Source organism: Erigeron canadensis, chromosome 2, assembly GCF_010389155.1.
Source record: "Erigeron canadensis isolate Cc75 chromosome 2, C_canadensis_v1, whole genome shotgun sequence".
In the NCBI taxonomy this organism is placed as follows: Eukaryota; Viridiplantae; Streptophyta; class Magnoliopsida; order Asterales; family Asteraceae; genus Erigeron; species Erigeron canadensis.
This window is the reverse complement of record NC_057762.1, coordinates 45,624,529-45,646,070: the sequence shown is the minus strand read 5'-3', so window position 1 is coordinate 45,646,070 and position 21,542 is coordinate 45,624,529. Positions and strand designations below refer to the sequence as shown.

The 21,542-nt window shown below is 34.9% G+C and overlaps 5 protein-coding genes and 1 long non-coding RNA gene across 11 annotated transcripts; 5 read left to right on the top strand and 1 right to left on the bottom strand.

Annotated features, from left to right (window-relative positions):
- Nucleotides 1–1,566: 1,566 nt before the first annotated feature.
- On the top strand, nucleotides 1,567–4,597 carry LOC122588565 (clavaminate synthase-like protein At3g21360). Its single transcript, XM_043760702.1, has 3 exons — nucleotides 1,567–1,995; nucleotides 3,388–3,644; nucleotides 4,152–4,597. Exons 1-3 carry the CDS (start codon nucleotides 1,615–1,617, stop codon nucleotides 4,495–4,497), a joined length of 984 nt encoding a protein of 327 aa, XP_043616637.1. The 5' UTR covers nucleotides 1,567–1,614; the 3' UTR covers nucleotides 4,498–4,597.
- Nucleotides 4,598–8,356: 3,759 nt separating this feature from the next.
- Nucleotides 8,357–10,698, top strand: LOC122589574. Of its 2 annotated transcripts, none has more exons than XM_043761878.1 (3): nucleotides 8,357–9,013; nucleotides 9,119–9,321; nucleotides 9,460–10,698. In XM_043761878.1, the coding sequence occupies exons 1-3, from the start codon at nucleotides 8,462–8,464 to the stop codon at nucleotides 9,473–9,475; spliced, it is 771 nt and encodes a 256-aa protein (XP_043617813.1). In that variant the 5' UTR covers nucleotides 8,357–8,461; the 3' UTR covers nucleotides 9,476–10,698. The 2 variants fall into 2 exon arrangements, with proteins under 2 accessions (XP_043617813.1, XP_043617812.1); XM_043761877.1 differs by having other exon boundaries at nucleotides 9,119–9,368.
- A 179-nt stretch (nucleotides 10,699–10,877) lies between these two features.
- Nucleotides 10,878–11,552, bottom strand: LOC122590272. The gene is made up of 2 exons (XR_006322432.1): nucleotides 11,313–11,552; nucleotides 10,878–11,236 (listed from the first exon to the last, which is right to left on the bottom strand). It is a non-coding gene; the product is annotated as an uncharacterized LOC122590272 (long non-coding RNA).
- A 165-nt stretch (nucleotides 11,553–11,717) lies between these two features.
- On the top strand, nucleotides 11,718–15,667 carry LOC122590270 (clavaminate synthase-like protein At3g21360). Of its 5 annotated transcripts, XM_043762600.1 has the most exons (6): nucleotides 11,980–12,025; nucleotides 12,899–12,949; nucleotides 13,057–13,283; nucleotides 14,279–14,583; nucleotides 14,809–15,065; nucleotides 15,276–15,667. In XM_043762600.1, exons 3-6 carry the CDS (start codon nucleotides 13,088–13,090, stop codon nucleotides 15,619–15,621), a joined length of 1,104 nt encoding a protein of 367 aa, XP_043618535.1. In that variant the 5' UTR covers nucleotides 11,980–12,025; nucleotides 12,899–12,949; nucleotides 13,057–13,087; the 3' UTR covers nucleotides 15,622–15,667. The 5 variants fall into 5 exon arrangements, with proteins under 5 accessions (XP_043618533.1, XP_043618535.1, XP_043618534.1 ...); XM_043762598.1 differs by lacking the exon at nucleotides 12,899–12,949 and having other exon boundaries at nucleotides 11,718–12,025; XM_043762599.1 differs by lacking the exon at nucleotides 11,980–12,025 and having other exon boundaries at nucleotides 12,073–12,949.
- Nucleotides 15,668–17,689: 2,022 nt separating this feature from the next.
- Nucleotides 17,690–18,645, top strand: LOC122588358. The gene is made up of 2 exons (XM_043760465.1): nucleotides 17,690–17,925; nucleotides 18,174–18,645. Exons 1-2 carry the CDS (start codon nucleotides 17,690–17,692, stop codon nucleotides 18,643–18,645), a joined length of 708 nt encoding a protein of 235 aa, XP_043616400.1.
- Nucleotides 18,646–19,684: 1,039 nt separating this feature from the next.
- Nucleotides 19,685–21,134, top strand: LOC122590258 (clavaminate synthase-like protein At3g21360). Its single transcript, XM_043762589.1, has 3 exons — nucleotides 19,685–20,062; nucleotides 20,427–20,680; nucleotides 20,774–21,134. Exons 1-3 carry the CDS (start codon nucleotides 19,685–19,687, stop codon nucleotides 21,132–21,134), a joined length of 993 nt encoding a protein of 330 aa, XP_043618524.1.
- Nucleotides 21,135–21,542: the final 408 nt, after the last annotated feature.

The window sequence follows — 21,542 nt, the reverse complement described above, 5'->3', positions numbered from 1 at the left end:
TATTAAAACGGTTAAATTTTTATCACCACAAATTTATGTAACTTTTTCAAACCTTTTTATTTTATTTTATTTTATTTCTTTTAAAATTATTTTACACCAAAAGCTTTGATCTCTTACAATTTTACACTAAAGATTTCATTTAAACTGTATGGGTTTCATTTTCACACAAAAGAAATTTTTACCTTTTTTTAAAAAAATGGTTAAGTTTTTTTCACTATAAATTTATTTAACTTTTTTTAACATTTTTTATTTTTATTTTCTTTTAAAATCATTTTATACGAAAAGATTTAATCTATTACAATTATATAGTAAGGATTTCATTTTAAACTGTACAGGTTTCACTTTCACACAGAAGTTTTAATATTCTTTTTTTCACATGGGCATGCCACCTTCATTTATTTTTACCATTTGTTTTTTTTTAACCACCAGATGAATATTATATGTTCCCCTTAAAAAAATTGTTTCTTTTAACTCCCGGCTCATGAACCCATAATTATTTGTAAAACATAAACTCATCGTATAATATTAAATATATTTTTATTGTCATTTTTTTCTATTATTGTTTTTAATATTATACCAATCTTTAAAGAACGTCGTTATCGGTATTAATATAGTTATCGTTAATGGGCTTTGCTATTCCATATTCAAACTTTTGGGCTACTTATTTATATTTAATTTTGGGCCTTGTGCTGACATTTTAGTATGTCAGGTTAATTCAAAACTTTGGATTTATATGTAAAAAATGTCATATTTTTCTATTATTGTTTGTATTATGTTCGTAACACATTTTGCTATTTTTTTAAGAGCGTCGTCTCGGTATTAATATAAGTATTTATAGACGTATTTCGTTATTTCGCCTAATACCAGTATCTTAATAAATTTAAGTAATTTTTTTTTAAAACATCCACATACGTAATGTCTCCCGGGCCAACGCCCGGGAGTATTGGGATTTGTGCAAAGAATAGTAACTTTTTCTTTTATTTTTTTGTAGGCCCCACATGTCCATTATTTTCTAATTATTACTTTTAAATTACATTTTTTACATGCTTAACTTTTTTTTCATTATACATTTATTATCTTTGTAAATTTTTTTAATTTTATTTCTTTAAAATACATTTACACCAAAAACTTTGATCTCTTACATTTTGTACTAAGGATTTCATTTCAAATTGTAGGCATCCATTAAACCCTTTTTATTTCCACACAAACTTTTTAAGGGAACATGTAATACTTTGGTTAGAAAATGGTAGAAAGAAATTAATATATCAAAGTCATCTTTTTTCTAATATTATTTGTATTATGATCGCAACACATTTTGTCATTCTTATAAGAGCGTCGTTTATGTATTATATTTCGTCATTTCTCCTAATACCATTTTCTTAATAAATTTAGATAATTTTTCTTAAAAAGAAATACATCCACTAACATCATGTCACCCGGGCATTAAATGTATAAATATATACTGTACATGTTAGTTAGCTGGAACAGTAAATAGTAGGTAACGTGTCAACCTTGATATAATTAATTTAATATATAGTTATATAGATAAGCTTGTTGGATCCCTAGGTAACGTATCAAACTTTGATAACTAATACATTACATAACACATTCATAATGGCCACCAAGAGATTTTTTCAAGAACTAGAATTACCTGAACAGAAATCTTACGGAGATGACATTCTCTTTCCAGTTGTGTTGTCTCAAGTCACGAATCCGAAACTAACACCAAAAGAACAATTGCATGCGTTTGAAGAAGCGATCAGAGTGGAAAAACCATGGTTAGAATCTCTTCTACGGGAAAGGGGTGTTATTCTGTTTCGAGGCTTCCCAGTTATCACTCCTTGTGATTTCAACGATGTTGTGGAAGCGTTTGACTACCCTGAAGTACCCTATATTGGTGGTATAGCCCCGAGAACCAAAGTGGTTGGTAGAATTTACACTGCAAATGAAAGCCCTCCCGATACGAAAATCGCTTTCCATCATGAGATGTCTTATGTAAGTTCTTCAATTCGATACTATATACGCACTAACTGCTCTCTCTTCTCTTTTTCTTTTTTTAATTTTCTTTTCGTTTTTAATTCGGCTTAATTAGTTAGCAAATTAATTACTCCATGTGTTCTAATATATATATAACTTTCCAGTTGACTAGCTAATAGCATAAGAAGTATAAGAAAATATCACATTCCACCGTATTCTATTTTAATTATTTAGTGGCGGATTCAAAGTGTTATTAGGGGTCACAGGCCCACTCTCAAATAAAAATAAGCCCAACTATTTTTGTTAATTTTACTATTAAACCACAACTAAAAAATTAAGTAAATTGAAGGTTTTTTTTTCTTTTCATTTTTCATTTATTTGTTTCTATTTTTTAAATCAATCCAATTAACACTTCTGTTTTCAATTCACATGCTATAAAGCAATTTCTCAATCCACTTCTTCACCAATACGAACATTCAATAGAAAGGTAATTAAATTTTATAAACCTTAAATCCTTCTTCTTTTTTTTATAAAAGCTATTTTAAAACATGAAACAATTTGTTATTGTTATTTTTTATATGGCATAACTATTTGAATTGTTGGATGATATGACAATTTGCTATGAAGTTTGTTATTAAGAGTTACACATAAATAGTAATGTAATGTGTAATTTGTGAATTATTAATAAATTGTGGATTAGTTATATATATATATATTGTTAGGAAACATGGAAAGCTATCAATATGGTTTATTTGTTTATGCAGGTTTTTTGTCAGGTTTCTTGCTTTTCATTTTTCCTTTTGTTTTGCATTCATATTAGTGTTGTCTAAGAGCTATTTATTGTCTTGTTTTGCAATTGTTTAAAAGCTTTTTCGCAGCTGTTTTGGTTTTGTGTTGTTATTGTGTCCTTTAGCGGCTGTTATTATTGTTGTTATTGCAGTTATTTGGACCTTATTTCGCAGTTGTTATAGCTCTCTTGATGTTCTAGTAATTTTTTTTTGTTTGCCCCACCCTCACACAAATCTCTGGATCCGCCACTAACGAAAGGTATATATGCCACACGTACGCTAGACTCAAAAATCACATTTTTGGGGTCTCGGCATAGTTAGTGTGTCGCACTAGATTTAGTGTGCCGCACCAGTTGGTCTCGACAGCAAAAAACTAGCTAGTACAATTTAATATATGCTTTTTCCCCGACAAACCTAAACCAATCTTCTTATCTTATATACCTACTATTTAGAAGCTCTTTGAGTCTATATTATATCCCAATGGTTGCATAATTAGTAAGCTAGGCTTTTTAATATATGCTTTTTCCCCGACAAACCTAAACCAATCTTCTTATATAGCTACTATTTAGAAGCTCTTTGAGTCTATATTATATCCCAATGATTGCATAAGTACGTGTGACAGATCCCAAACTTCCCCCCCAAGATATTTTTCTATTGTGAAGAAGCACCAGAACTAGGGGGAGAAACACCAATAGTTTTAAGCCATATCATATATGATAAAATGAAGGAGAAGTACCCAGAGTTCGTTGCGAAGATAGAGGAGCATGGATTGACTTATAGTGTATTTATAAAAAGTGATAAGGACCAACCATCAATGATCGATGGCAGAGGTTGGAAGTCGGTATACAATACTGATGACAAAAAAGTCGCGGAAGAAAGGTTTGTGCAAACTCACATGCAACCACTTGTAATTCAATCTTATTTGGAGCCAGGAAAATGTTAATATGAGAACCATTTTGAGACCTGGAAAAACCATAGGAACCTTTAGAATATAACTTGATATTTATATGTGAATGATACATGTGAACAAATTTACTCACGTATGAACATATCAAGTTATACTTGAAATTACCTATATTCGTATGTGAATATATAATTCTCACATGAACCTTACACACACACACACACACACATATATATATATGGGAGATGAGAATATAAGGTTGTCGGGTATCTAAGCTTAGGTGTGGAACACTCACATATTGTTTTTTTAATCCATAAAAATCATGGGGCCCATGCATTTATTCATTAAAAAAGAAATAAAAAAATATTAGTATGTGAGGGGTTCCACACCTAAGTTTAGGTGTCGGACAACCTTATATTCACTTTTCCATATATATATATATATATATTTAAACATAAATAGATTTTGTGTTTGATTGGTAGGGCGGCAAAGCTGGGAACAAAGCTGGAATGGATGGAGAATAGTGTAAAGAGTATAACAGGTCCACTGCCAGCTGTAAGATTGGACAAGGACAACCAACGTAAAACGTGGTTCAATAATCTGACTCGTACTTTGAATTCTACTCAAGGTATACTCGTTGAGCTAGGCAATGGCGACCCGGTGCCTAATGATGCAATGGAAGATTGTTCGAGAATCTTGGAAGAAGAATGTGTTACTATACCTTGGAAGAAAGGTGATATTATGCTTGTTAATAATCTGACTGTTCTACACAGCAGACAACCACTGTTAAAACCTCCTCGACGCATACTTGTATCCATTTGCGAGTGACAATTTGCACTTTTAAATTGACAAGTTTTCTAGTAGTAATAAATTTCTTGCAAAAACACTAGTTTGACGAGAAGTAATGATATCATGGTGATGTGCATAATAAAGACACCTTTTGTACATTGTTTAATTGAAACCTACCTATCTATCTATGATATAATTAAAATAAAAGATTTGAGCATACTTGACACCTTTAAAGCTTTTTTTTTCTAAAACCTTCTCCTGGTTATTTTAGAACTCTCTCATTGTTTTAAATTTTAAAGTGATATAAAAAAAATCGTATGTATTATTATTAAGAAATTTACCGTACTTGATTTGTTTATTAAAGATAAGAAGGAAAGAAATGATATGAATGAGATCGATTAACAAAAATTTAGGTTGTATATATAATAATTTAGTGCGAGATTTCTAAGGATATTATATATATTTTAAAATTTAAAAAGATTTATTTTGATACTCTAGAATTTTAAATATAATTATCTATTTAGTAAGCAAATAAAAAAAAATCTAGAAAAAGGTAAGAGGACTAGAGTAATTAGGAGGGAGTTTTTGGCTAAAAGGGCTTTAATGGGTACCAAGTGTACCCCAACTTCCTCTTTTAGTTATAGTATAGATTTTGTTCGTGTTTGTTTATTACTCGTATTTGATATTGAATTGTTTTTTATTGTTATTTTCATCTTTTTTAATTTAATTTGTTGTCAATTGTAGTTTGATTATGACTTTTTCTTATTCAAATACTACAAAAAGGGTTATTCTTTTAAAATTGTTTTGTTCATGTTTTGTTATTTTTCACCTGTTTTATTATCTAAAGTTGACACGTTTTTTACTTTTGATCCCTAAACTTTAAAAATTACAATTTTGACCCTAAAGTTGGCCAATTTTTTCAATAATTGTTCTTTGGCCTTACGGCGTTAAAAAATAGCCGTTAACGTACGCACATGCTAGACACGTGAGGGCAATAATGTCATTTCACCTTACACTAAGGGACGAAAAGTGAAAAAATAGTTACTTGAGGGACGAAAAGTGAAAAAATAACTACTTGAGGGACGAAAAATGAAAATCATACAAATAAACTTATTCTTCCATTCTTTCTTTTCCGATCATCTTCTCTCATTTTTACCGATGGAATTTTCCGACTTTGAATCCAAATCTATACCACAAACAAAATCATTTACTCAAATTCATGACATTCAAAACACAACCAATCAAACAAATTATAGTTCAAACATGTCAGTCATCTTTTTTTTTCTTTTCTAAATTTTGATTTTAATTGAAAGGAAGACGGTGGATGGTGGTTATTCTAGGTGGCGGCGGTTGGTTGGTGGTGAATGTAGACGGCGGTGGTTGGAGGTGACTGTAGATGGCGGTGTTTGGTGGTAATTGTAAGCGGTGGTGGCTGGTGGTAATTGTAGGCGGTAGTGGTTGATGGTGATTGTAGGCGGTGGTGGATGGTGTTGATTGTAGTGGCGGTGGCTGGTGGTAATTATAGGCGGCGATGGCTATGGGTGGTAGTTGCTCGTAGTGGTTATAGACGGCGGTGGCTGGTGCTGGTTACAGACGACGGTGGCTGGTAGCGAGGCTGTTGTTGGTGGTTATTTGGTGGTGGTGATTGGAGAGGCTTGGGGGTAAAGGGAAAATAAATGTCTAGTCGGAAAATTTCATCAGAAAAGATGATCGGAAAAGAAAGAATGAAAGAATAAATTTATTTGTATGATTTTCATTTTTCGTCCCTCAAGTAGCTATTTTTTCACTTTTCGTCCTTCAAGTAACTATTTTTTCACTTTTCGTCCTTCAAGTAGCTATTATTTCACTTTTTGTCCCTTGGTGTAAGGTGAAATGACATTAGTGCCCTCACGTGTCTAGCACGTGCGTACGTTAACGGCCATTTTTTAACGTCGTAAGGCCAAAGGACGGTTATTGAAAAAATTGGCCAACTTTATGGTCAAAATTGTAATTTTTAAAGTTTAAGGATCAAAAGTGAAAAACGTGACAACTTCAGGGAAGAAAAATGTAATTTACTCTTTTTTATATTTACCTTTGATATATAATTATATATAATAGAGTAAATTACTGAAATGGTATCTGTGGTTTACCCAAAATTACTGGTATCATACCTGTTAGATTTTTATTACGCCCATCATACCCAAGGTTTGCAAAAACCCACTCGCACCATACCTGGCCATGACGACCGTCTACAGTGTCGTTAAGTCACCCCACGTGATTTGCACGTGAGGGGCAGTTTCGTGTTTTCTCACCCTCTTTTTCTCTTCCCACGTTCTTTTATATCGAAATCTCTTCATATTCCATCCCTTTTCTTAATCTTTCTTTCTTATTTCATGCCATTTCTTTCATTTTATCCAAAAATCTCTCATAACACCCAAAAACTAAATATTAATCTGAAGCTTAAACCCTAATTTTATTGATTCCCTCGTGATGGTGGAATGGAAATTGCGCCCAAAACCTAAAGAAGATTACGATCTTGAACGTCTGTACGATAATAATCATTTCAAAAATCTTTTATAATTTAATTAAATAAGAACCCTAAAAGAATATATATCTTTTTTTTTTAGGATTATGATATATTTTCTAAGCGATAATTTATTATTAATTTCTTTTTTTAGATGGAAACCCTAGCATGTTCAGTTTGAAGATTCATCATGGGGGTCGGCTAAAAACTACTGTTGATGGGACTAGTTATTATGTTGGTAAGCATACATTTGTTGATTTCATAGATTGTGATTGCCTTTCATTTATTGAAATCAATCACATTATGGCAGAATTAGGTTATAGTGTAACAAGCATTAGGTCATTCAAGTTTGATATCCCTAACTGTGATTCTCATAAAGGGTTGGGTGATCTAAATAGTGACAAAGATATGTTGACGATGACTAAGGTTGTCCAGGGTCAATATAAATTGGTCAATCTGTATGTTGAACATGACCCAACTACTTTGACCCCTCTTCTTACCAAGAATGCTGCAAGGAGATTAAGTATAGATATACAACCTAGGAGATTAAATTTAGATGGTGAGTCTCTTAATCAGGGTGAGAATGCATTTGGTAATGATTGTGGGGATGGTAATGGGGATGTTAGGGAGAATGAGACTGAGAATGATATTGATATTGAGAATGATAAAGAGGCTGCAAAACAAGATGATGATGTTTTGGTAGAAGATGACAATGAGGTGGTGGATGTTGAAGTAGATATGACAGGTTATACTTTGAACATGGATGCTCAAAATCTACCACTTCCACATTTAGGCTTGAATGACCAATTGGGTATAGATGATGAGCAAGTTCCAGTTATAGATATGAAAGCATTTGAAAGTGCAAGTGAAACTGATGATGATAATATTGACAAGGTCAGGAATAAGAAATTGAGAAAATTCAGAAGGGAACAATATGCACAAGGTGGATCAGTTGAACATGCTCCCTTTTATGCTACACAAACATTTGGTATTGCACAAAAGGTAAAGGAACTAATTAGAAAATACTCAGTTGAAAGTAGAAGATGCATCAAGATAATTTACAATGATAAAAGGAGGGTAAGAGCCATATGTGAAGGTGTCATGCCAATTTTTGTGAATAATGATGGGGTAGAAGAAATTGTGCCAAGTACTGGGCTTGCTGTAAAGGATAAAAAGGCTGGGCCTGTTGAGAAAGGCAAAAAAGTTAATGGGCCAAGTAGTGGGCTAGATGGTAAAAAGGATGGTCCAATTGATAAAGGGAAAAAAGTGGTTGGAGATTGCATTAAAGAAAAGGATAATAATTTACCAACTTGCAAAGATTCTGTGAATGGGGAAGAGAATAAGACATTAAAGAAAAAACCATAAAAGCCAACCAACAAGTGTCCTTGGGTTTTGCATGCTGCTAAAGTTTCAGATGCACAAACTTGGATGGTCAAAACTTTTAAACCTAAACATGAATGTCTGTAGTCAAGAGATAATAAGCATTGCACCTTTAACTATATGTCCAAACAGATCAGAGATCAGATCAAAGGAAATCCAGAAATTCCCACAAAGGCACTTCAGTCAGAGTTAGAACAAAAGTTGGAATTAAATGTATCCTGGATGAAGGTTTTTAGAGCTAAAAAACAAGCTGAAAAAGAAATTCAGGGGGATTATCACCAACAGTATGCACTTCTTAGAGATTATTGTGAAGAATTAATCTTACAAAATCCAAGTTCTACTGTTACTATAGATGTTGATAGGGTGAACAATGTAACTGAAACAACAAGAATGTTTAAGAGGATCTATGTGTGTTTAGGTCCCTTAAAACAGGGTTTCAAAGCATGTTTGAGGGACTTGATAGGCTTGGATGGTGCCTTTATGAAAGATCCTTTCCCAGGTCAGGTGTTGACAGCAGTAGGTGTTGATCCGAACAATGGAATTTATCCAGTGGCATATGCAATTGTAGAGGCAGAGAACAAAGATTCTTGGATTTGGTTTCTGGAATGTCTTGGACTAGATTTGGATTTGGATATTAGGTCAAATTTCACATTTATATCAGACAGGCAAATGGTAATACTGTCTCATTTATATTTCACATTTATACCTACTGTTTATTAATCTTTGTTACTTATATTATAACTGTCTTACCATTTTTACTTATATTGTTTGTAATAGGGTCTCATTCAAGCCATTGCCAAGGTTTTTCCATTTGCAGAGCATAGGTATTGTTTAAAGCATATTCATGAAAACATGAAGTTGCACTGGAGGGGAAGAGCATATCAAGATATCCTTTGGAGATGTGCAACAGCCACAACAGTTCAACAATTTGAAAGACATATGCAAGAGATGAAGAGTTTGAATGCTGATGCATATAACTGGTTAGCAAAGATTCCACCTAAACATTGGGCAAGATCCCACTTTTCTTGTATGTATTTCAGCTTTGAATGTAATTATGTAATTTAATTTGTACTATGTCATCTAAAATTGCTATTATGGTATGCTTATTATGTATACAGGAAGATGCCATTCTGATATGCTCTTGAACAATTTGTGTGAGGTCTTGAACAAACAACTTGTACATGGGAGAGACAAGCCTATAATAGTTGCTGTTGATTTCATCAGAGAGTACTTAATGAAAAGAATAGTTGTTGTGCAAAAAGAGATTGACAAAGCAAAGGGCCCACTGACACCAACAGGTATGAAACTAATGAATGTGATCAAGCATGAAGCTTCCAGTTGCAAAAGTATATGGAATGGTGGTATCAAGTATCAAATAAATGGTCCATGGGGTGACCAGCAAGTAGTAGATGTAGTTGAAATGACCTGCACATGTAGAAAGTGGGAACTTACTGGGCTTCCTTGCAAGCATGCTGTGTGTGCTTTCAATGATATGGTTAAAAACAGGAAACATGTTGGCATACCTGAAAATTGGGCTCATAGGTGTTATTGGTTAGAGACTTGGAAGCATGCTTACACCTTCAAGGTAGGTTCAGTAACTGGTACAACCACATGGCCTAAGTCTAGGTGCCCAACAACTTTAACACCCCCAACTCACCACAAACAAGTAGGTAGACCTAAGAAAAAGAGGACTAGAGGTATGTATAAAGTGGATAACATGGTTAAAGGTGGAAAAGTGACAAGAAGATTGGCTTCTGTTACTTGTGGCCAGTGTCATAAAAAGGGTCATAATTCAAGAACATGTAATGGACAAGGTGTTAATGAGCCAAGGGGTAGTCAGTTTGCTGGTGGTAGTCAAATGGATGGTAGCAGTCAAGTTGGAGGTAGTCAAATGGGTGGTACCAGTGAAGTGGGTGGTAGCAACTAGGTGGGAGGTAGCCAGTTTGGTGGTAGCAGCAAGGTAGGGCAAAGTCAAGTTAGTGGCAGTAGCCAAGGTAGAAAGGGTGGTAATGTTTCCAAAAAGGTTAGAGGTAAAAGTGAGAGAATTATGAAGATGAAACTTGCAAAAGATGTGCCTGGACCTGGGAGAACCTATGAAGATGCTATGTTTCTGGACTAGGATGTTTGTTTAATGTCTTTTTAATGTATTTTGCAGTTTCATTTTATGTTATGTATTTTGAATTGTCTTTGAATGGTCTTTTGGATGGTCTTTTGAATGTTTTGGTTATGTACTGTCATTGTAGACAGTTAAGGTTATGTAATTTGGTGGACAAGTCTTTTTAATGTGTAATGTGTGTTTTAGATATTGATTATGTAATTTTTACTTTGAATGTGGTAATTTACTTTGCATTTGCTTATGTTTGTTTGAATATGGTATTTCTGGGGGTAATTAGCCAAGTTGGTATTTTTTTTCTGGTATTTTAATCTGGTGGGATAAACTAGTGAAATAGGAATTATGCAAGTTTGGTAAATACATAATTACAAGAAACTGATGAAATGGGAATTTTGCTAGAATATTGTTCCAAAACACAAAACAAACATGTTAAATTGTCTTCTACTTAATAAACAAAAGAGTACATGTCTGGTGAAAACACTACTTCACAAACAACCAAATACATCTTGAATCTTGAATAGCCAAATCAAATACATCTTTTTTTTTGAACGGCAAATCGAATACATCTTGAATAGCCAAATCTACCCTATGAGTACAATAAACACAACAATGAAAAAGAGCCAACTAACAGCCAAATACATCTTGAATCTTGTAAGTTCCATTTCTCTTGATTTTAATTTGGCATCAACAACATTCTTCGATCGCAACAACCCAGGTATGATAACCTCTGAACGAGGACACATAGGCGGATTGACCCAACCTATGAATCTACAATTTGAACGCTGGTAACAACAAAAAATTAACAAATAAACAACCTTGTAATCGACATTGATGCGAGTGTAAAGTTTCTTCATTTACCTGTTCTGGACATGAATAAAATCGACTTCCAGGGTTATTATCTGTCCACCAAGTTCGAACAATTGCGTTTCTCCCACAACGACAAATCACCATTCGATTAATTTGTTTGTTTATTGTGTTTTGATTGTTAAAACCCTAATTTTTTGGGGGAAAGAAGAAAAGAGATAAAAGAAATAGATTTTGGGGGTTGATTTCGATATAAAAGAACGTGGGAAGAGAAAAAGAGGGTGGGAAAATACGAAACTGCCCCTCAAGTGCAAATCACGTGGGGTGACTTAACGACACTGTAGACGGCCGTCATGGCCAGGTATGGTGCGAGTGGGTTTTTGCAAACCTTGGGTATGATGGGCGTAATAAAAATCTAACAGGCATGATACCAGTAATTTTGGGTAAACCACATGTACCATTTCAGTAATTTACTCTATATAATATAATTCAGTACGACAACTAAGTTTTTTGGAAGATTGCAATTAGAGGAGAAAAGGCGTGTCTTCCTAATGAAAGAGGTGCTATATATTCTGTTTCGAGGCTTCCGTGTTACCTCCCCTATCGACTTTAACCGCGTGGTTGAAGCTTTTGGTTATGCAAAAGCAATCTATGTGGGTGGCCGAGCTTCTCAAATCAAAGTTGTTGGCAGAGTTTACACTGCAAATGAATGCCCTCCTCATATGGGAATTCTTTTCCATCATGAAATGTCTTACGTGTGCACAACTGTACTACTTTCTTTCCTTTCATACTTAACTTACTAATTACTGCGTCCAATTGTATTCTTTCCCCTATATTTCCTTTTGTATTGGTAATTAGGAACAACTATAAAAATTAAGTTTGCGGAAATCTGAAATCCTTAAGGTATGGCAAGTGGTGTAGTTACTAGTTAGGATTTCAATTATGTCACTCGTATATGAGAGTGACTTTTGTATATTCTTGCAATAATTCAATTCGTTGCTTTCAAAAAATGTACACATAGAATAACAACACAAGCGATCGATTAATCAAATAGTTATAATATATAATTAATTTAAGGGTTTTGTTGCATACTGCCTAAAGGCGGTCGGTCAGTTGCATAAAATAAGTATATACTTATATCATAGACTTATGATAGGAAAGATACGAAAATTTTTATGCACTTATTTAGCATTTTTCTTAATTTAAAGACAAATTGTCTAGAAAAAGACAATTACTGTTTCATCTTTCAATTTAAAGCATTGTTAAGCAAAATATATCAAATTTAGTTTTGGTATTTATTGCTAAGGAGGAAGGATCGGCTTTTTGAGAAGTCATGGGAGTAACTAAACGGCTCGCCTTCGGATGATTATTATACATAGGTTCCACATTTCCCTACCAAACTGGTTTTCTTTTGCGAAGAAGAACCAGGAAAAGGTGGGGAAACCCCAATAGTTTTGAGTCATATCATTTATGAGGAGAAAAGTGTTGCTGGAAATCAGCATTTTGATTATTATCATTTTGAGTCATATCATTTTGATTATTATCATTTTGAGTCATATCATTTTGGAAATCAGCATTTATGAGGATAAAAGTTTTGAGTCATATCATTTTGATTATTATCCATCGTCCTTCACGGGCAGTTGCTGGAAATCAGCACACAAGACGGATGACAAAAGTGTTGCCTAGGAAAGGTTGTCTGTTTCTTTACAACAAACACCAATTCAACATAAGGTTAATCTGTTGCAATAGGAACCTAACCATTAATGTTCATATATACGAATGCATGTGTCGATAACAGGGCAGCTAAGCTGGGAACAAAGCTGGAATGGATGGGGAATACTGCAAAAGTTATAACAGGTCCAGTGCCAGCCATCAGGTTTAATAAAGAGAGTGGTCGAAAAACATGGTTTAATAGTCTTTCGGCTAGTTACAGTGGCCCTGCAAGTGATAAAGTTTCTAATGAGGGGTTTTTATCAAGACCAATGCTATATCGATCATCGATCATCACAATAGTTTCCTATAAAGGTTATATTTTTTACTTTTTAAAAAAAATATTATATCTCACAAATTTGCGCTCATCATTACTTGTGTTATTTATGAATATAGAGGTTCAAGTCAATCTTTTGAATGTTTGTTGTGATACTGCCCACCTGTTTGGTCATAAACGGCGTGGATGTGTAATTTGGGTTGGGAAATTATATAGGACTTGATTTGGTCATAGAAATATGTTATTTAAGTGTTTTAAAAGAGTTCAAAAAAGTGATAAACTGATACAAGTATTAAGGCAAAATGGGTAATGTTGACCCATTTGTGTGGTTAAGAGGTAAAATTGACCCGAATTTGACTAAAGTTCGTTAAGGTCAAGGGAAATAACTTTTGGTGAGTCAAATTGGTTGCTTGAAAATGATGGAAAGAAACGAAAGTGTCAAAAGTGTAATGTTTTATGAATCGGTCAAAACAGGCCAATCGGACCATTTTGATGTAGAGTCGTCGAAACGGGTCAAGAACTATATTTCTGGAAGCATACATGTTAAAAACCCATTATGAAGTTTTAAAAGTATTTTGGATCAAATTGGAAGGTTGGTTAAGAATCTTGGTTAATAACCCATTTGTAACTAGTCAACTTGTTAAAAAAATGTCAAAGTGATTTTTAGGCCTAGTTTGAGAGTTGAGAAGTATTAAGTGATTAAAGTTTTGGTAATAGGTACCACGAAAATGTTGCATGCTTCGACCACATGTCATATATGGAAAACTTCTTAAATGTATGAATGCCATTGAATTAAATTCACAACAGGGAAGTGAAATAGAGGAGACAGACATGCATGCTAATGAATGTGGCTCGGTGGGAGTTACATACATAATAAGCATATATATGTAAGCTTGCTGGATCTCTAGGTAACATGTCAACCTTGATATAACACATTACAGCAACACATTCATAATGGCCACCAAGAGATTTTTTCAAGAACTAGAATTACCTGAACAGAAATCTTACGGAAATGATGACATTCTCTTTCCAGTTGTGTTGTCTCAAGTCACGAATCCGAAACTAACACCAAAAGAACAATTGCATGCGTTTGAAGAAGCGATCAGAGTGGAAAAACCGTGGTTAGAATCTCTTCTACGGGAAAGGGGTGTTATTCTGTTTCGAGGCTTCCCAGTTATCACTCCTTGTGATTTCAACGACGTCGTGGAAGCTTTTGACTACCCTGAAGTACCCTACATGGGCGGTATAGCCCCGAGAACCAAAGTGGTTGGTAGAGTTTACACTGCAAATGAAAGCCCTCCCGATAAGAAAATCGCTTTCCATCATGAGATGTCTTATGTAAATTCTTTGATACAGTACTATATATATGCGCACTAATTGCTTAATTTCTTTTTTTCCTTCCTTTTTTTTGGGCTTAAATATTACTCCATGTGTTCTAAAATTATTGTCCAGTTGACTAATGACATAAGAAGTGTAAAAGAATATAACATTACACCATATTTTGTACTAATTTTCATAAGTAAGGCTTTTTATAATTACATAACGCATGTGTACGTGTGACAGATCCCAAACTTTCCTTCCAAGATATTTTTCTATTGTGATGAAGCACCGGAACAAGGGGGAGAAACCCCAATAGTTTTAAGCCATATCATATACGATAAGATGAAGGAGAAGCACCCAGAGTTCGTTGCAAAGCTAGAGGAGCATGGATTGACTTATAGTGTATTTATAAAAAATGATAAGGACCAACCATCAATGATCGATGGCAGAGGTTGGAAGTCGGTATACAATACTGATGACAAAAAAGTCGCGGAAGAAAGGTTTGTGCAAACTCACATGCAACCACTTGACTCATGAGAATTACCTTTAAATTATAACTTGATGTTCATATGTGAATGATATATGTAAACATGCAAATTCGCTCATATATGAACCAATCAAGTTATACTTGAAATTAGAATAGTTCTCACATAAACCTTACCCTATATATATATAGATGAACATAAATACATTTTGTGTTTGATTGGTAGGGCGGCAAAGCTGGGAACAAAGCTAGAATGGATGGAGAACAGCGTGAAGAGTATAACAGGCCCATTGCCGGCTATCAGATTGGACAAGGACAGCCAACGCAAAACGTGGTTCAATAATCTGACTCGTCCGATGAATTCTGAGCAAGTTACACTCGTCGAGCTTGGCAATGGCGACCCCGTGCCTAGTGATGCACTGGAAGATTGTTCGAGAATCTTGGAAGAAGAATGTGTTTCTATACCTTGGAAGAAAGGTGATGTTATGCTTGTTAATAATCTGACTGTCCTTCACAGCAGACGACCACTTTCAAAACCGCCTCGACGCGTACTTGTATCCATTTGCAAGTGAAAATTTGCACTTTTAAATTGATATGTTACAAGTTTTCTGGTTGCAAGTTAATAAACTTCTTGCAAATACACTAGTTTGGCGAGAAGTAGTAATGATATTATATATGGTGATGTGCATAATAAAGACACCTTTTTGTACATTGCTTTGAAATAATACATCAAGTCATTATAACTTCAAGGTATATTCATGAGTTTTAAATCCGCTACAACAGAATAATTTAGGTAATTAGCCATACAAAATTATAAAGCTAAGACTATCTCCAATGAGGTGACACATTATATCCTTACAAATCCTTATACATCCTTACAAATCCTTCAAATCTTATAATTTTATCTTCAACCATACAAACATCCTTACATATCCTTTTACCTCAACTAAAAAACAAAAAAATATTAGGTAATTAAGGACAAGTAAGGGCATGCCCTTAGGTAAGGGCATCCTTCAAAAAATTCTTGGTTTTGGACAATCTTCAACGGCAAAGGATATCCAAGGGCACCAAAGGGCGCCCCCTCCAATGCTAAGGACGTCCTTAGGCGTCCTTGAGGTGTCACATCATATCCTTACAAATCCTTACACATCCTTATAAATCCTTAAAATCCTATAATTTTATCCCCAACCATATAAACATCCTTACATATCATTTAACTCCACTAAAAACAAACAAAATATAAGTAAGGGCACCTAACGGCATGCCCTTGAGTAAGGGCATGCATCAAAAAATCTTTAGTTTTGGACAAGCTTCAACCGCAAAGGATATTTAAGGGCACCTAAGGGCACCCAAGGGCGTCCAAAAACATCCCTATTAGAGATAGTATAAGAAACAAAATACTACATGCAGTAGGAAAAAAAATGTACATTTTCTCACAAGCTATACAAATACACGTAGCCTACACACGTTTGCAACCAGTTTAATTGTAGAATTTATAGATAAACCACGTACTCTTCATAGCAATCTTTTTTTGGGTAAATAGGGCTTTGCCCCTCGGAATATATTACCACAAAGAATGAAAGAATACAAACTACTATGGGCATACCTATTGGGGACTACACTAAAACATGCTTTAGTGCAAAATCCCAAAATTAAACATCTTTCATTATTCTAAAACCAAAACTATGGATCATCTAGACAATATTCAAAAACACAAAATACCCACATAAAATAACAATGGACTTAACAAATTCAAAGCTAAAAATTCCATGGGCTATACGAATTCCACAAATCAGCACACGCCCATCAGAATACTGAAGCCCAATCTGCCATAAGCGTCCATCTTCAATAATACAAAGCAGCCCATAGCCATTACTTCTACTATAATGTAAATTCCAGCCATTTTTAAATAAATAAAACAAACCTTTCCCACCAAAATCATTTCCCACTTCAATACTCTTCTGAATTCGACTAGTACCAAAATCACCCAGAAATCTCCATTATCCACATTTATCCTTAAAATTTTCCTCATTAATTCCCTTATTACTTCATAGGAATCTTAAAATTAACGAAAGATGGAAATTTACGAAGTTAAGATTGGGGAAACCACTCATTTGTTTTCTAGACTAGTTTTCCAAAATAAAAAATATAAAAAATGAAAAACAGAAAACAAAATCATATTAGATTGCGCTTTCTAAAATAGTTTATCAAGAAAAAATAAATAAGTTTTCTTTCTTTAATTTTGAATTACCACATATTGTTTTCATACTCGTAATATATATGTGAGCATGATCGATCTCTTGTAAGGGCGTTGGCCCGACGAAAGTTCGATGCGTGGTCATTGCGGCGCCACCACGGAACACCGCCGCCATCAAGCCACCGCACGTCGTGGGGTTGAAATGCGTGGTCAGACCACGCGGTTGATAATGCGCGGGAGTGAGGATCGAGGTGCTTCCAACGACTCTTTTGACCACTCAAACGACTACTTTCTTTCTTTTTTTTTAATACTTTATTACTTTATATATACATATAACTCACAACACAAAACACACACACTACAACTACAAAACACACACACCACATTCACTTTCTCTTTCAAAAAACACACTACAACTCAAACATATATACACACTAATAAAAATGCAAAAACATATTGGTTCCACCACAATCATCGACGAACCGTTCGAATGGTCCAACGATAGTAGTTTAGAGGTGTTTGCGAATGCCATTGAGTCCGAAGAAGCCGAAAGTTCTACGGCGCGGTCACGGGTGAAACGTAAAGTCGTGAACCGCAACCATTGGACTGCTTCAAAAAGGTTGCACCGCAACTACTTTTGTGAAGAACCAAAATACGACGATGATTTTTTTGAAGATAGGTATCGTATGCCTAAAAGACCTTTTTTAAAGATCGTGCATGATCTTGAGTCGTGATACGCGTATTTTCAGGACTCGTATGATGCCCGGTTGGCCAAGAGTTTTACACCGATACAGAAGTGCACACCTGCCATCCGACAACTTGCAACCGGTAATCCTCCTGATGAGTACGACGAGTATTTAGAGATGGCTGGGAGAACATCACGTGAATGTCTTCAAGTTTTTGTGACACTATCGTTGACACTTATAGCACCGAATATCTGCGTAAACCAACAACACATGATCTCCAGTGTTCGTTTCAAGCACACGAAGAGAGACATCACTTACCTGGAATGACCGGTAGTCTAGATTGTACACATCTTGTTTGGAAGATGTGTCCAATGGAGTGGAGGGGTCAATACAAAAGGGGTGATCATGAGTACCCTAGTATTATGTTGGAAGCAACGGCGTCTCAGGATTTATGGATATGGCACGCCTTTTTTGGTCCTCCGGGTGCTCTAAACGACATCAATGTGCTGCAACAATCTACCTTGTTCCTCCCCGAGCGTATGGGTACTACTTCTTACTGTCCATTCTCTGTAAATTGGCGTACGTATAGACGTGGGTACTATCTAGTCGACGACATATATCTTACATGTTCTACGTTTGTTAAAGCGTACAAATACCTGACCGACGAGAAAGAAAAAATGTTCAAAACGGCACAAGAGGCGGTTCGCAAATAAATTGAACGGGCATTTGGTGTTCTCAAAGGAAAATGGCATATTGTTGATAGACCGTTTCGACAATGGTCACTAGCAACAATAAGGAACTTGGTGTATGCGTGTGTGATTCTACACAACATGGTCATTAAGGATAGTGGTCGTGTGATCTACCCAGTTCATATAGGAGATCCAGTTGTCCGACCAAGTAGTCATCGGGACGCCTTACCGGAGATACAGGACGAGGAGGTACATTTACGTCTCCGGTATAATCTGACAGAGCATCTAGCGGGTCTAAACTTACCACACCTCCAGCTGAACGATGAGTAGTAGTCGTATTTCTATTATTTATGTTATATCTTTTAAGTATTTCTAGTATGTTATTTTTTTAAAATTTGTTTTATGGTTTATGTAATGTTTATGTATTTTAATATTTTTAGTTTAATGAAATTTAATGTTTAAATAAAATGAAAATTGTATAATGAGTGGTGAAGTGAGTGGTCGGATACCAATGAAATTTGGATTAGTGGTGAGTGAGTGATGAGTGAGTGGTGGAGTTGAGGTGACTTGCTGTGATTGGTTAGAAGTGGGTGGTGAGAAAAGAGATGAAAGGTGGGTTGACAACCCACCAAGTTTGAAAGAATGGCGGCGTTGTTTGAGAAAAACAAAATTGAATATTCTCATTGGGGGATGAAAGAGAGGAAACATTTCAAAGAGGATGTTTGGTACATAGAGAGAGAGGAGGAATTGAAGAAAAGACATACATGTAGCGATATGTTTCACATTATTTTTCTATTTTTGTATCCCCTTCTATTAAACTTTGGAAACACCAAATTAACTCAAAGATTCAAATTACAAGCATGGATCTAGTCTTTCAGCTTATAAAGCATAGTTTGAGAATCGATGTATTCTTTGTTTTATATAAGTTATATCGATCCATTTAATGCATTAATTAATTAATTTTAGTACTTGGGAATATATATACACACTACTCTCGATCATCGATCATTACCAAAGGCATAAATAATATCAAACGGCATAACAACGTACACATTAATTCGAAATGGCCTCTGGAAGCAGATTTTTCCAAGAAGTGGAACTACCCGAGCAAAAGTCTTATGGCCATGGCATTCGTTTCCCAGTTGTGTTAACGTCAAAATTAATTACCACAAAAGAAAAAGTACTAGAAGCGCTTGAAGAGGCTATCAGAGATGAGAAGCCTTGGCTGGAATCTCTTTTACGGGAAAGGGGCGTTATTCTTTTTCGTGGCTTCCCGGTTATCACTCCTTCTGATTTCAATCAAGTTGTGGAAGCTTTCGGGTACCCTGAAGCATTCTACATAGGCGGCCGAGCTTCAAGAACCCAAGTAGTTGGTAGAATTTACACTGCAAATGAAAGCCCTCTAGATAAGCGAATTCCTTTCCATCATGAGATGACCTATGTATGTAAATATATATATATATATACCCTTCCATTTTAATGTTTAATTACGTACATTGCTAGTTCATCAATACTTTAACTAATAAATAGTTTTGTGTTTCTTTTTTTTTTTTTTTGAAAAGTAGTTTTGTGTTTCTAACAAACCATTGGGTAATATATAGCCCAATGACCACCGGCCTCCACTTTCCATTGGAGATTTTGGGTTCGAGTCTTGTCAAAGGCAAACTTCAGATAATCAGGGGATTATTAAATGGTTGAGAATCACCTGGACACTAGCCTGACTGAAAGATTAGTGGGTACCAAATGGTACATGGGATCAAGGGATTTCCATCCAATTACCCTTTTTTTATATGTGTTTCTAACAGGTTAAGAATTTTCCATCCAAGTTATTTTTCTTTTGTGAAGAAGAACCAGGAAGCGGGGGACAAACTCCAATAGTTTTGAGTCATATCGTATATGAGAAGATGAAAAAGAAGCACCCAGAGTTTGTTGCAAAGCTAGAGGAACACGGATTGACGTATACAATAGTAACAAGTGACGAGGACCAGCATTCGTCTTTCACTGGCAGAGGCTGGAAGTCTGTATACCATACAGATGACAAGAAAGTTGCGGAAGAAAGGTTCATTTGTGCTTAATTCGCAACATTACTAATTTAATGATTAAACCTTATATTACATACAAAGAATAAAAAACTAAAAATAAATAATTATAGGGCGGCAAAGCTGGGAACAAAACTGGAATGGATGGAGAATGGTGTGAAAACGATAACAGGTCCACTGCCAGCCATTAGATGGGACAAAGAAAGCCAACGCAAAACGTGGTTCAATAATCTGACTGGCCCGGTGAATGGTGATGCTAAAATTTATGACAAGGGTACATATGTCGACCTTGGAAATGGTGAGACTGTGCCTAATGATGCAATGGAAGATTGTTCGAACATCTTGGAAGAAGAATGTGCTATAATACCTTGGAAGAAAGGCGATGTTATGTTTGTTAATAACTTGACCGTCCTTCACAGCAGACAACCACTGCTAAAGCCTCCTCGCCGCATACTTGCATCCCTTTGCAAGTGATGATATTTTTGAAATTAATCACTGCATGTGCGGATGTGCATTGATGTTTTATCAAGGTGAAAAAAAAAACACTGTCTGGCTACTTTGCATCTTTTGGAGTTTTATAGGTAACCAGTACGTGTGGTAATTTTTGGGTTTTTTGAGCATCAAAGATTATTCATTAAAAACTACCAAGAAAAGTTAAGTTGTAATCATGAGCTTATAATTTAATCAGGCGTGTGTTGATGTGTATATGCAGTTACTTTGAGAATCGATTGATAAAGATGCAGACTACAACACAAAACTTGACTGCTTGTTGATGTGTTGATAGTTTTGATACTTAATGATGTTCTTATCCACACGTTATTAAGAAAAAAAATGCATATACAAACTCTTCTTTCAATAGTATTTTTATATAACGATAAGACT

Bases quoted from the DNA above. Each gene is read 5' to 3' on its own strand.
- LOC122588358 (XM_043760465.1), top strand. From the start codon at position 17,690: ATGCAAAAACATATTGGTTCCACCACAATCATCGACGAACCGTTCGAA. The intron at 17,926-18,173 runs GTATCGTATGCC...TGACACTTATAG, and splicing joins GATGATTTTTTTGAAGATAG to CACCGAATATCTGCGTAAAC.
- LOC122590270 (XM_043762598.1), top strand. From the start codon at position 11,895: ATGCAAAAGCAATCTATGTGGGTGGCCGAGCTTCTCAAATCAAAGTTG. The intron at 12,026-13,056 runs GTACTACTTTCT...TGTCGATAACAG, and splicing joins TGTCTTACGTGTGCACAACT to GGCAGCTAAGCTGGGAACAA. The intron at 14,584-14,808 runs GTAAATTCTTTG...TACGTGTGACAG, and splicing joins TCCATCATGAGATGTCTTAT to ATCCCAAACTTTCCTTCCAA.
- LOC122589574 (XM_043761877.1), top strand. From the start codon at position 8,462: ATGTCCAAACAGATCAGAGATCAGATCAAAGGAAATCCAGAAATTCCC. The intron at 9,014-9,118 runs GTAATACTGTCT...TGTTTGTAATAG, and splicing joins TTATATCAGACAGGCAAATG to GGTCTCATTCAAGCCATTGC.
- LOC122588565 (XM_043760702.1), top strand. From the start codon at position 1,615: ATGGCCACCAAGAGATTTTTTCAAGAACTAGAATTACCTGAACAGAAA. The intron at 1,996-3,387 runs GTAAGTTCTTCA...TACGTGTGACAG, and splicing joins TCCATCATGAGATGTCTTAT to ATCCCAAACTTCCCCCCCAA. The intron at 3,645-4,151 runs GTTTGTGCAAAC...TTTGATTGGTAG, and splicing joins AAAAAAGTCGCGGAAGAAAG to GGCGGCAAAGCTGGGAACAA.
- LOC122590258 (XM_043762589.1), top strand. From the start codon at position 19,685: ATGGCCTCTGGAAGCAGATTTTTCCAAGAAGTGGAACTACCCGAGCAA. The intron at 20,063-20,426 runs GTATGTAAATAT...TGTTTCTAACAG, and splicing joins TCCATCATGAGATGACCTAT to GTTAAGAATTTTCCATCCAA. The intron at 20,681-20,773 runs GTTCATTTGTGC...AAATAATTATAG, and splicing joins AAGAAAGTTGCGGAAGAAAG to GGCGGCAAAGCTGGGAACAA.